The following is a 14565-nucleotide window of genomic DNA, read 5'->3' as shown; positions in this document are numbered from 1 at the left end:
TACAAAGTGGCTTGAGTGCCAGAGAGCTGACGACTGAGCAAGAGCTCTGTGAAAGCCCCCAAGACACGTTACTGAGCATTATCAAGCTCCTTCCTTTCTTTTAGCAGATTCTTTGGACTACGACTGTGTTTCAACCCCCCTCTAAAAACCAGTCCCTTTTGTTCTCAATGGTTGACCTGCATGTGCACCAATGCCCATTGGCATCAGTGATTAAAAAAACATTACTAAAACATATTCTTTTTAAAAGTGTTGCACCAGCAACCAACAGCGCTGAACAAAGTTCCCCATACAAGACACTGGAGCCAAAAACATCTGGACATCTCAAAAGAAGCAGCCAAGCTTGTCCCAAAAGCCCAGGGGAATGACAGCTATTTCACACGTCAGCGGAGTACATATCACATCACAGCCACTGACGTAGACCCGTTGGGGTGTTCAATACCCTCAGGAGATCTGCTTTTTCCACGTAATGCTTTCAATTTTTTTTTTAATTAAATAAATAAAAAATAATTAGAAAAAAAAGCATTCACAAACCTTAATAAGACCAAAGGAAGTGTTTAAAAGCAGGCGTGTCATTTACAAGACTATTTCAGCATCTGTTACCACTTAATTGGTTTTCTTGCTCACAGTAGGAGCAGCCAGTCTATCTTCTGCAAAGCCTTGTCTGCCTGTGTTAAATCCAAACACCGCCCAACTGAATCACATCACAAGTATGCGCGTATATAAACATCTCTCGAACCCAACTGGTAACCTATGAGAAGCTGTATAAATAAGTAGTTTAAAGCCTTTTCTCTTTACAAATCCAAAATTGAATGGAAGTGAAAAACCTTCAACATCTTGAACAACTGACGGGTGTGTTTAGTAATCCTCCACTGCAGGAAAAGCCACTGGAGGCAGGCAGCCCAGCTGCCACCTGCCCTTCTCAAAGGCTGAGCAGTGAGCTCCTGCCCGCCTGCAACTCATCTCCGAGACTGACCCTCAGAAAGGTTTGTGAGGCCTTGGAGGCTCTTTCATCCCTCTTCCCACCTTCTGCTAGAAACTGATCCTCTCCCACCACCAAAAAGATGAAGCTGAGGGGATGACAGACTTGGTAAATTAGGCAGAAAAAGGATGGCTGCTTGTGCAACAGTTCGACTGTCGTCTCTACCTGTTGGCATCCCTGGGGCATCCCAGGAAAGGGGTGTTTTGATCAGTGGACGCCACCATAAACCTCAACAAGGCAGCAGTGCTCAGGAGGTTCTCAACGGTAGCTTGAAACAGAGCAGGAAACAGACTGAAACCTTAGAGATGACTTGGCTCAACGACCTCCTGAATCACCCTGTAATGCGGAGCACTGCTCTCTGGTTCGCCTCCAAACGCTGGGTTCCCAGTCAAAGAGCAGCTGATGGAAAACCGTGCAAAACATAAGGAATTCAGTGGACTCCCAAATTTATTTTTCACTTTTCTGCATTCATCAGTGATGGCAATTAGAAGGCAGGTTTCTCTAGGCCCAAAGGATCCAAGGTTTTGGAAGAAAGCGTGTATTTACTGTCTTTAATTCTAACTGCCTTTATACCACTTCAGGCACCTTAACCAATCGGAAAAAATAAGAGGAGAATTTAGTGGCTCAGATAGTCATCAACTGCCTTCAATAAAATCCCCACGTTTCCCAGTAAGGCTCAATTAAGGAGAGTGGAAAATCAGTTATCTAAAAAAATCTATTGATGGTGTGCTGATTGAAATGTCTTCTACTGTCCTTGATCCCGAATTGGTGGGCTTTAAACATTATCTTTACACAAACTAACAACCTTTCACTACTTTAGTCAGTGCCATAGCCACATCATTGTTAAGTCCCAGATTAGATTTCCGGAGATGTATTAAAGCTGTTCAATCTCACCCTCGTGGAATATTGTTTGAATTTTGCTGCCAACTGCACTTCACAATTTCTGTATTGGTTTGGAGCTGGGATCTCTTTCAAATTGAATTTCAGCGTAGTTTCTTGGCTTTGGAAACATCATCTGGCTATGACCTCATCATCCCTGCCTAAATGTTCTTTTCTTAAGAGTTAAAATACTGTCAGACGTTCAGCTCAAACACAAACTTCACGGTAAAATTTCCTTGACTTCTGTGACTTGAAATGTCATTTTACAGTCACTAAAGTCAACGTCCAGAACACTCTGGGTTTGGCATTTTCCCTTTCCCTTTTTTAAAGTACAGAGATTTTGTTTCCTACAATAAAGCAGTGGATTCCTGGAGCAGAGATTTCATTCTAGTTTATAATGCCATTGCTTATATTTGCTATTTGGTGCATCAGAAGTAATCGAAGAAGTCGTTCCTGTGATCTTGTCTCTTTCTAACATCAGCTGTTACCTTCTTGCTCCCCATGACATTTGGGTTTTCTAGGAGACCAACAGTTGATGATTTTCAGCTGAAAAGGTAGATGTTGAGGGAACCATTATTAGATGTGCAGATAGGACAGGCTTCCCATTTCCATCAGTTTACAGAGAAGTAAACTAAAGTTCCAACTTGGAGTGACGAAGATGAGAAGCAAGCATGAAAGGCTTTAGAACACCAACATTAGCTCAAGTAGCCTGAGTTGGAATTCACTAACCATAAAATCCTTGTTTTCCTGAAGCTCAAGCTTGCTAACCCCCAGTGAGACTCAAGCCTGGGTGAAGAGCTAGAGAACTTACAAAGGTTGATCCTGACGGCAGAACTTGTGAGTTTGAACAGACATGGATCAAAGGTGAGAGCAAAGGCTGCTACTCACACAAATATGGTGGCAGCACTGCAGGCAGGGAAGTCATCCCTGTCCCTGGAGGAGTTCAAGGCCAGGTTGGATGGGGCCCTGGGCAACCCTGTGGCAGGGGTTTGGAACTCTACGATCCTTGGGGTCCATTCCAACCCAGACCATTCTATGATTCTATGATTCACATCCAAGCCCTCTGACAAACGCAGCTTGGTAACGTACAGCAAAGTCAATCATTGTTCTGGTTCATCCCATAAACACATCAGGTCTATTCCCACATCTCCAGCAATTGTGAAAAAAGGTGGCACCGGCTGAATCATAAAGATAAGCCCAGTACCACTTACCCATACCAGAAGCGGGGGTCGCTGGATATGCAGTGGTTGAGATTTCGGTGCGCCAACGCCTTCTTCTTATTTAAGACAAATTCTTGTAATTTCATCTTTACTTCTGTGCTTGCTACCGCACCTGTAATGTCAAAAATAATAATAATAAAAAGGTTATTTCATCAATTCACACACTTTAAAGAAGGGAAATTTGTAAAAAGATTTCAGAATTAAATCTTTGATTTCCAGTCCAAAAGAAGAACTTTCCTTTCAAAGAGAAAAGAACAAAGCGGCTCCAGTGAGGAGCTCTCTTTTTTTTTTCTCTTTAGCTTTGCATATAATCACAACTTATGTTTGAAAACAGTCATTTAATCAGAGATTTATCATTCCACTATAAAAGATTTCTGAAGAGGATCTTTACCCTCGCACAGAAGTACGCCTAGAATAAAGCACTTGTACGAGGTATTCCAGCTTTCTTTTCATCAAAGGTATTTAAGAAAAAGGGTCTTGTGTACACTCAAGTTTTTAAATGTCACATCTGCAAGCAGAAGGGGAATGAGACGAATGTCTCATATGTAGATTTTGTCTTGAAAACTCTTGTAAATAGGGACCTCTTTGTTCAAAAGTATCTGTGTACAATAAGACCTACATAATATTCCAATTCATTTACAAGTGTGCAATCTCCTTCTTCAAATAGAAAATCTAACATTTAAAGAAGAAAGTCAGTAATTTTGCAGCATGGAGTTAAAATGTCAACTGTGTAATTTTTAATCATTATTTCCTCCACAATAGAGACCAGTCTGTTTTCCTGCGATGATGGATTAAAATTATCATTCAGTTGACAGAACAGATTTGCAGGCAGAGTTCCTGATGGAGTAATGCATAGGGAGTTTGGCAAGCAGAACGTGTGGAAAACCATGGTTCATCTATACCACAGAGCAAAGCAAGAATTCCAAAGGAAAATATCTGGGCTATGAGAAAATGAAAAGGCCAGGAAAACTGTCCACCCCACCAGGAATAAAAAACTTAAAATACAACAGGGTGATGTTTTGTCTCCTGGATTCCACTCAACAATGACATCTGAAAGACCAGGAAAACAAGTTCTTGTATCTCCTCGAGAACAGAAAACCTGCAGTATCCCTATAAAGACATAATATTGCTCAACCACTGATGCCATGTTGAAAAGCTTGAAAATAAATCATATTTCTGGTGTCCTGAGCTTCTCACTAGCTCTGCAAAATGTGTGTTTGGCGTGTACCCCAAGGGGAAGTTCAACCGAGGAGCTTGAGGCAAAGTCGTATGCGTATAGCAAGCTGCATGGCTAGATCAGAATAGGTGATAAACTCATGCTTAAAGGCCTCCTCTCTCCAAAAAGTGTCATCTCTAATCTATTAGCCTTTTTAAAATAATCAAATGTGGCTGCGTTCTGTCGCTTTGGGATAAATCTGACATTATCTAGAAGACTTGAAGCTAAACAGTTTTTGGATCCTGAGGTTTATGAAAGCTCCCCTGTCATGTCTCCCTCCTTAAACAGAAGCTGAAAGGCCCCATATATACTTAACAAGATAAATATGTGTAGGCTTTCCCTTCCTAGGGCAACTATGGAGCCACGGACCGAGCTGTCATGCAAGACCTTCTGACTCAGCTCTTGACCCTTGAGTGGAAGATCAAAAGAAAAAAACCCAACCCAACTCACTTGTAATGTAATGTAATATAATATACTGGGTTATGTGGGAGCTGCTCACGCTGCCACAGGCAGAAGCACTGTACAGTAGCCAGCAAAGATGTTAAAGGAGATGCTAAGGCAGAAAAGGAGAACCTGTCACATATATAATATACATATAAGCAAAGAGGACAAGGGCAGAAGTTAGGCATCAAAAGCCCATACATATGGAGGAAGCAGGAAGCAGGACACTTGTCCTTAATGGAGGCCAAAGGTGTGCCAGAATAAGAGGATGAGAGAGAAGGAACTGGAGAACAAGATCTGGCATAGTCCTGACTGGGGGAGCAGCTGGGCACAGTGGGGAGAACCCAGCCATGAAGCAGGGCTGTTGGCTTCAGAGGGCTAAAGCGACCGTGAGGAGCAGGGAGCAAAGAGCAGATCAACTGATAACGGCTGCAAACAGGAGAGAGCCCTCACGAGCAAAGCACTGCAGACAGGATGGCTCCCAGAAGCCAAAATGCTGAGCTGGGTTCCCACCGCAGTGGCAAAACCAAAGTATGTCTTGTCCCCGGATCTATCAGTACCCCAGTGTGGGACAAGGCAGGGCTAGTGAGGGAGGGAGGGCAAAAGCAGGACTAAGCTCCAGCAGGAGGGCAGAAGTGACACAATGCCAGAACAAATGCGCAGAGCAAATGAAAGTTAGGGGAGAAAGCCCTGAGAGGTGGCCTGGATAAAGTCCAAGACAAGGCACAGTGCTCAGCTGCCTGAGCAGCGAGGGTCCAAACAGCACATCCCCATAGGGAATGCTGACGTGCAGGACCAACTCAAGGTTCAATCCTAACGGTGGAGAGACAGGATGACCAACTATCACCCCTTGTCCTGTGCAAAAACCCATCCTTCCTTTGCAGAAGAGTCAAGGTTTGGATCAAAACCTTCCCAACATTCTGCACATGGGACATAACAACCCCATGTATTGCTACAGGCTGGGGCAGAGTGGCTGGAGAGTTGTCAGGCAGAGAAGGACCTGGGGATGTTGGGTGACTGCAGGCTGAATATGAGCCAGCAGTATGCCCAGGTGGCCAGGAAGGCCAATGGCATCCTGGCTTGTATCAAAAATAGTGTGGCCAGTAGGTATGGGGAGGGGATTGTGCCCCTGTACTGGGCCCTGGTGAGGCTGCACCTTGAGTGCTGAGTCCAATTCTGGGCTCCTCACCATACGGACAATGAGGTCCTTGAACGAGATCAGAGAAGGGCAACCAGGCTGGGGAAGGGGCTGGAGGGCAAATCCTCTGAGAAGCGGCTGAGGGAGCTGGGGGTGTTCAGCCTGGAGAAGAGGAAGCTGAGGGGAGACCTTCTCACCACCTACAACTACCTGACAGGAGGTTGTAGAGAGGTGTGCCATGGTTTCTTCAGCCAGGGGACAGGAGGAAATGGGCTCAAGCTGTGCCAGGGCAGGGTCAGCTCAGATGTGAGGGAAAAGTTCTTCCATGAAAGAGTTGTCAGGTCCTGGCACAGGCTGTCCAGGAAGGGGGCTGGGTCCCCACCCCTGGGTGTGTTTAACAGACGGGGAGATGAGGTGCTCAGGGATATGGGTCAGCACAGGACAGGGACAGTTGGACTTAATGAGCTTAAAGGGCTTTTCCAACCTTGTGATTCTGTGATCAGACATCAGTTCACAAGGGACAGGTTAAGGCTCCCGGGATGAGGATATAAGGCGCCAGCATTATGTTAATCCAAAGCAATTTGTGACTTGCCTTCTAAAAGGTACAAATCAACGTACGCTGGCTCAGGGTGATGTAGGAAGGAGGGGGAATAAGCTACACACCTATTAGGCACTCTTCACCTTTCAGCTCAGGACAATGTTAGCTGTGTTTGCGCTTCGCAAAATTTTCTGATGTGAGAAAAATAACTGAAGTATTCTTAAGAGCTGAGGCGCTATAATGGTTATACACCAGAGTGCTTCTTAAACAAAAGTAATTTAAAAATAAAACTGTAGCTATGGGAACAGGATCTTCAACTTAAGGTCCCCAAATTCTGCTTTTTCCTCTACACCTATGTATGTCATCCAAAAGGTGCTTCGGTGTGTTTGCCATTTCACAGAGATTCAGGCACTTTATTAAAATTAAAGCTTAAAGCCCCTCAGTGCAAGATAGACATGCAGGGAACAGGGAATTCAATCTTCAGGTGATTTTTTTGTTCGCTTAACGTCTCTTACACATCAGCCCTCTCTTGCTAGAAAAATTCTTCTCGGAGCTTTATCTTGCTCCTGGTCCCCAGAGAGCATCCCATCTCCTGGTACCCTTCAGCCCCCTCTGCTTCTTCCATTGCAGACTAGTTTATTTCACTTGAAATGAAGACCTAATGAGTGAGGTTGATCACAGAATCACAGAATCATAGGGGTTGGAAGGGACCTCGAGAGATCATCGGGTCCAACCCCCTGCCAAAGCAGCTCCCTAGCTCATGTTGCACAGGTCGGCGTCCAGACGGGGCTGGAATATCTCCAGAGATGGAGACTTCACACCCGCCCTGGGCAGCCTGTCCCAGGGCTCCCTCACTGCGTAAAAGTTCTTCCCCATCTTGGTGTGGAATTTATATGCTCTAAATTGCAGTCGTTGCCCCTTTTTCTGTCCCCACAGAGCACTGAAAAGGGGTTGGCCATTTCCCCCTGCATCCCATACTTCAGATATTGATACAGATTAATAAGGTCCCCCCTTAGTCTTCTTTTCTCCAGGCTGAACAGCCCCAGCTCACTCAGCCTTTCCTCAAAAGGGAGATGCTCCAGGCCCTTAACCATCTCTGTAGCCTCCTCTGGACTCTCTCCAGGAGATCCCTGGCTTTTTGTATACCAGGGAGCCCAGAACTGGACACAACACTCCAGGTGGGGCCTGACCAGGGCAGAGCAGAGGGGGAGGATCCCCTCCTGTGACCTGCTGGCCACACTCCTCTTGATGCCCCCCAGGATGCCATTGGCTCTCTTGGCCCCCAGGGCACACTGCTGGCTCATGGCCACCCTGTCACCCACCAGGACCCCCAGTCCTTCTCCGCAGAGCTCCTCTCCAGCAGCTCACCCCCAGCCTGTACTGATTCCAGCAGTTATTCCTTCCCAGGTGCAAGACTCTCCACTTGCTTTTGTTAAACCTCATCTGGTTTCTCCCTGCCCAGCTCTCCAGCCTGTCCAGGTTTCACTGGATGGCAGTGCAGTGTCCTGCATGTCAGCCACTCCTCCCAGCAATGTATCGTTGGGTACTTGCTATTCCCTCATCAAGGTCGTCGATGAAGATACAACTTGATGATAGTACAACTCGGGGAAGTATTTTTCCTCCCATTCACTTCTAAAAGAAAACTGAACAAGCAAACAAAGTGTCTTTGATAAGGGAAATTGTGAGGCCACAATCATTTCACTGCATCTCATGAAGTGCATAATGACACGTGGGAAAGCCAACCACAATCTGTAACCTCATGAAAGAAGCACTTTCTGAATGGAAAACTCTTTAAAGCCAAGAACTGAGAACCCAGCTACATCTTGAAAGAGTGAAATTAAGAAAAGTAAAAGAAAAAAAAATGCAGTGTGCATCTGGTGTATTTTATGGGCTTAATATTCTGCCTCCATTAGGAATGCTGCCAAAAATACTTCAAAAATGTTAAATCAAGTAAAGAGACGATGTGCTTCCTTTTGAAAAACGCTAAAATGGCATTTAGTAAGACAAAAATGAAGATAAAGTGGAGAAATGCATTTCTCTCTCACCCTCAGTACCTCTAAGGGTTTAGATAAGCTCCCCGTGCAGCCGAGCTCCGCAGAGCAGCCATCACGAAGGTTTCTCCAGCTCTGTAAAGCTGCTTTATGGCTTCCATTCATCTGCTCTACCTGCCATCAATGGAAGGAGTGAGCTTTTGCTACTTACTCTCTTTTCCTTTCTCTTTGTTTTTTAGCTGCTGAAGTTTCTGCTCCCGGTGCTGCTTCTCCAGCTCCTGCTCCTGCCGATGCTGCTCCAACTTCCTCTGGTGCTCCAAGAGCTCCTGCTGATGCTTCATGGCCAGCATCTCCTGCTGCTGCTGTGGAGAAGGGATGAGGGAAAAAAACCCCAAATTAACACCGCCAGACTTCCCAGAGCTAAACCAGATGCTGTTCTCAGGTGACAACAACGTTGCTTCATTCACAGAAAAAGGAAAAATGGCCTTTTCCTCATCTGGAGGCTCCTGCACCTTTGTCTTGCTTCACACAGCCCCAATTCTGGTTCGCATCCTGTGCTAAGCCACTGCAAACCGCTTCCCCAGCTGGACCTTCATTTCCCCTCCATCATCTGTTTTAAGTCAAACCCCGCCAAGACACCTTACTTATCAACGTACCTCATACAGATCCTGTGCTGAAGGGACATTGCTAGGCTCACCAAGTCAAGCCCTCGCAATGAAACATGCCACGGGCTTTGCAAGACCAGTTCAGTTCCCTCATGCATCTGCTTTTTCTGTCTAAGCCATTAATTATATGGCTCAGCACTTCAGTTTCTGCAACAGTCCTTCTCTCTACCCCTCTCCATGCATACAGAGGAGTTGCCAAGGACAGGACAACTTCATCAGACTCTGGTCCCTTCCTGCCTGCCATGCAAACCTCACAGCCCAAGCCACAAGCTGCCTTGTGAGCATGATCACCACACCACCTGCTCCTGGGCCTTAGCATGAAAACATTATTTAAGAATAAACAAGATCAATCATCTCTCAGGATTAAGCCCTCTTGACTCACACACCTTTACGGGAAGAGCTGAGAGACTGGCTGCCCAATTCACATCAAGCCCCATCCACTGTGCAATTCCCCTCCTTGGGTCTCCAGATCCCAGCACCAGGAGGACATGAGTGGCCCCACCAACCTCCTGGGAAATTTGGGGTGGGATCTCCCCAGCCCGGAGCATCCTTTGGGGGTCCAGAGGGGATCCTCCCCAGGGACTAGAGGCAGCGATTTGATCTGCCAGGCCCTGGGACGGTACCTGTCAGTGCTCTGAGATCACTCGTGACTTGACAGCCGGCCTGGAGCAAGCCGAGCTGCAGAAAAGCAGTTGACAAATGACAAATCTCAGCAGCCTGCGGCTTGGCTAGGTGTGAATGGATCTCCATGAGGTTTGCAAAAGGGCTTCTCCCTTGAGTTCCACTGAAAATCGCTTTTTCTTAAAAGAAAAAGAAGATAAAAATAGAAGCTCAAACTAAGATTTACCACCTCCCCGCTTTACTTGTGCCCTCCTCTCCAGCAAGATGCATGCTAAAGCCGGCTATTTGGGCTGCTCCTGCTACTCCTGCGAGCTGCCCTGAATGCAGGAGCATGCCAGCCCCCTGCGGTCCCCACTGCCTCCCCCTGCCCTGCACTCCTTCCCTCAGTAGCTCAGAAACTACCAGAGCATCTTAACCTGGCAACCTCCATGTTCAAAACAAAAACCAGCTGACCCCTTCCTGCTCTGGTGATAGATGGGACTTCTCCGAGCCTGGATTGAATGGGTGCCTCTGCTCAGATACCACCCACAGCCCTGTGTGTGTACAGGCATCATGGCAAGCCAGGGAACCTGCTCTCTCCAAGCCTCTCTCCATCCTTCTCCAAACCCCGCCAGCACATGCGTACCCAAGACTCCCAATCCCATGTACACCAATTGATTTCCCCACCTCCCCTTTCTCCTTTTGCTCATTATCCCCCCCCCCCGCCCCCCGTTTCTGCTCTTGACGGTGACTCCTTGTTTCCATTTGGGGTAGTGTACGTTAGAACTATCCACCACATCAGCTGCGGATACGCTACAGATGATACCCACAAAACAATACCCTTCTATATAAAGATGCAAAGCCCTAAAGTATGAGAGGTACTTTCCAATCTGCCCAGCTCTCTGTTGGGAACTCGTGGCAGAAGAGTCCCGGCTGCTGCTGGTTCTAAGCAGACAGACTGACCGTAAACATGGAACACTGGGTAGCAGAACTTCCTGGGACCGCACCTATGTTTCCCTTCCTAATTCTATTGAATTTGATGTAAACAGCAACAAAAAAAACCAACCCCAAAAACCAAACCCAGACTCTAAAAATCTACAATAGGGGAGGGAAAAAAAAAGCCACAACAACAACAACAACAAAAAACCCCAAATCCTAGCGAAAACTAGTTATTTTTGTTTTATAATTAAGCAGCAGCTTCCACTAACACATCTCCATTTGGAGAAAGAGTATCTTTTCAGACTCCCAACAAGTCCACCACATGGTGGGCTTTTATAACCTAGCCATAGAAAGTATGCAAATGAACAATATTTAATGCACAATATGTTAAAACAGGTTTTGTTATTTTTATGAAATCAGGAGCCTTTTCTCTCCATCTGCAGTCTCCTAGGCTCTGCATGCTACGCTTCCCGCAATGGTTTACATACATTAGGATGCTTTAGAAGGAACTGTGCTTTCATTGACATCTGTAGTGAGATGGAAATGAAAAGACCAATTTGTATCTGGATGGCTTATGGAAGTTTCATTAGAGATGTATTGTTTCCGCTGGTTCTGACCCTGGTTTCCATAAAGCCTATTCTTAAGATAGTTTTGAGACCTTTTTGAAGTTGAATAAAGTAAAAAAACCCAACAAAAAAAGAATATAAAACCCCCCATAAAAATAATAAACTGAAGCAACCTCCCCAGTTGCGTCCATGAAAAGTGAAATCACTTCGTCTGTGTCAGCCGCAGCCTGAAGCACACCCAGACGAGCGCTGTGCCTGAACTGCGACGCGTCCTTACAGCTCCACTAATTTCTCCAGATTTTGGGCTGAAAACAAACTGCACAGACACTCTCTGACTGGCAATAGATGACACAGGGCTCGGCAAAGAGCAGAAGCGCTGGCAATGCAGCACCTTGACCAGCTTGGGCTGCACAGACCGCAGCCAGGTTTCACAACTGGTCCGAGGACCTCGGGTGAGGATTTGGGATGCTGACCCAAGGGCGAGGTTTGCATTGCTCTGCCTGGTACCCACCTTGTGGGATTTAAAGCTAGAAGGGATAGAACTCCCATGATAAATCAATTTTCTGTGCAAGAAAAGCTTTAAAACTTGCTTGATGCTAGACTGTGCCCCGGTTTTATCTTCTCAGGGGATTCCCATTTAATTTCCTTATTTAAAAACAGGGTTTTCTGCTGATGCTTTGTGAAAAAAGACCTATAAGTGGCAAGAAAACCCACCACCGACTCCCAGGAGGAGCCAAAAAACCGCCGACAACATACAAAAAGCTGTTCTGTGCACGAAACAAACCATGACTTGAGAAAAATCCAAGCTTCAGCTATAGCAATCAAGGCAAATTTGAACAGCGAGCATTAAGACCCGCGTTACCGGCAGCTGAGCGGGATGCAAATCTCCCAAGCTCGGGGGTTTCGAGGCACTTAGGTGGCTCTGATAAGGATTATTAATTACCAAGCGAGATCATGCTCATGTAGCATGTAACATGTTAGATGTCTCTCACTGGGAAATGAATCAATGCCGACTCCGCAGCGCTCGGGTGTTCCTCACACAGAGCTTGGTCCGTGTGTCATTACCCCCTCCTCCGCCCCCCAACTACTGACATTTAAATATTTGCAGAATACAGAGCGACACATGGAGGGAAACCCACTGCATTGGGGTTAATTTTACTCTGCCATCATGAGGCCCCAGCTGGAGTCCTGTGTCCAGAGCTGGGGACCCCAATACAAGAAAGATGTAAAACTGTTGGAGAGGGGTCAGAGGAGACCCCGAAGATGATTAGAGGGCCGGAGCACCTCCCCTACAAAGAGTGGCTGAAGGAGCTGAGCTAGTTCAGCCTGGAGAAGAGAAGGCTGCAGGGGGACCTCATTGCAGCCTTCCAGTCCCTGAAGGGAGCAGAGAAACAGGAGGGGAATCAACTTTTTAAAAGGGTAGACAATGGCAGGACAAGGGAGATGGATTAAAGCTAAAGGAAGGAAGGTTTAAATTGGATATTAGGGGGAAGTTTTTTACAGAGAGAGAGTGGTGAGGGGCTGGAACAGGCTGCCCAGAGAGTGGGTGGATGCCCTGTCCATGGGGGTGTTCAAGGCCAGGTTGGCTGGGGCCCTGGGCAACCTTGTGTAATTCCAGGGCTGGAGGTTGGTGTCCCTGCCTGTGACAGGGGGGCTGGAACTCTCTGATCCTCGGGGTCCCTTCCAGCCCATGAATATAAATAAATAAATAAATAAATGAACAAACAAACAAATAAATAAATAAATAAGTTCAGCCATCAGTCGGAGGAGCGGGCGGCGTGACAAACACGCTGCGCTGCGTTAGGGAGCGCTGCTCGGAACATCTGAATTAGGTGCTCTTGCCAAAAGAAATATTTGTAAATATTTCTAACGATGGGGATTCCTGCATATGCTTAATGTCACCGCTTCCACTATTTATGAAAGCTGCACAAATGTTCAACTGTACCTGTAAGTCAGCATTGCTGGTGCTCCCTTAGCATATATGAATATTAACGAGTGCGCTAAGGGGAAGGTAGAGTGTCTCCAGGTATTTACCAGCTGTCAGCTTGCCGCCAGGACTCGGCAGTGTTGCTGTGGGTTCTGCTGTCACACTCCTCAACTGCCTTCGGTTCTGGAGCACAGTGACGTGGAGCGGGAAGCAACACCTGATCGGTAAGCACAACAAAAGCTCTTTCCGAGGGAAAGAGAGCAGAAGAGTTTCCTTCAGCCGTTACAACAGCAGTGGAAAAGCAGTGCACTGGAACCTTCTGTCAGCCTCGGCCCAGAAACCAGCCCACGTGCTCCCAAGAAGCAAAGATCCCATTTACTGGGGAGAACGAGGATGTATAACCTCGTATAGCCACTGCGTGGTGAGCACCTCCAGACGCCCGGCGCCTTAGTCTTTCCCCAGAAGCTGGGTGCTGCCCATGCTCCTCTGTTCCTTCCATCCCATACAACCGCCATTTTAAAGGTGTTTCTGTCACAGAATCATACAATCATAGAATGGTCTGGGTTGGAAGGGACCCCGAGGATCAGAGAGTTCCAACCCCCCTGCCACAGGCAGGGCCACCAACCTCCAGGCCTGGATCTACACAAGGTTGCCCAGTCAGTTACTTCTTGTTCTGTCATTTACTTCACACACCGTGGTGCTACTGATTAAAATCTGCAAAGCAGGAGAGGTTTTGAAGCTTGAGACCATGGCTCCTAGGTTTTTATAATATATATTTTGAATAGCTTAACGCAATTAGTGGAAGGCAGAGTAAAACTGCCTGTGCTCAGACAACTCACCCTTACTCAGACGGATAATCACACAGGTAGGACCGGGAGAACCACAGCCAGCATGCCTACTGCCGATAAATGTCTCCTGCGACCCAGAGCAGCTCAGCGCCGTGTCCTAACTCGCAGCTGAGATCACCAGCTGAAGGTGCCCCAGCATGGTGGGCCACCACAGACTCACAGGATGTGTTAGGTTGGAAGGCACCTCTAAAGTCCATCTAGTTCGAATCCCCTGCCATGGGCAGGGAAACCTCTCACTAGCCCAGGGTGCCCAAAGCCCCATCTAACCCGGCCTCAAACACCTCCAGGGATCCAGGGCCTCCCCACCCTCACAGTAAAGAGTTTTACCCTAATGTCTCACCTAACCCTGCCCTCTTCCAGCTTGCAGCCACTGTCCCATGTCCCACCTTTGCACTCTCTGGTGACAAGTCCTTCTCTCCCTTTCCTGTAGGACCCCTTTAACTATTGGTACGCTGCAATTAGGTCTCCCCAGAGCCTTCTCTTCTGCAGACTGACACCCCAACTGTCTCAGCTGCTGCCCCTGAGCAAGAGGTTGGCCTCTGTCAGGAGACTAGAGCTTCAAAGAAGTTGTAAGGATACAGAAGCAAAACACTAGCATCAATCCTGAGAACTTAATGC

The 14565-nt window shown here is 46.9% G+C and overlaps 1 protein-coding gene across 1 annotated transcript in view; it reads right to left on the bottom strand.

Moving 5' to 3' along the window:
- HDAC4 (histone deacetylase 4) overlaps positions 1-14565 on the bottom strand; it is a gene marked incomplete at its 5' end in the record, with an annotated part of 200178 nt that overhangs the window by 102092 nt on the left and 83521 nt on the right. Inside the window, 2 exons of the mRNA XM_084265228.1 lie at positions 3070-3190; positions 8614-8764. Of these exons, the coding sequence (XP_084121354.1) occupies positions 3070-3190; positions 8614-8764 (272 nt within the window). The remainder of the gene's footprint in view (positions 1-3069; positions 3191-8613; positions 8765-14565) is intronic.

This window comes from Gallinula chloropus (assembly GCF_964237585.1).
Source record: "Gallinula chloropus genome assembly, chromosome: 5".
Classification (NCBI taxonomy): Eukaryota; Metazoa; Chordata; class Aves; order Gruiformes; family Rallidae; genus Gallinula; species Gallinula chloropus.
This window is presented reverse-complemented; position numbering and strand designations above follow the sequence as displayed.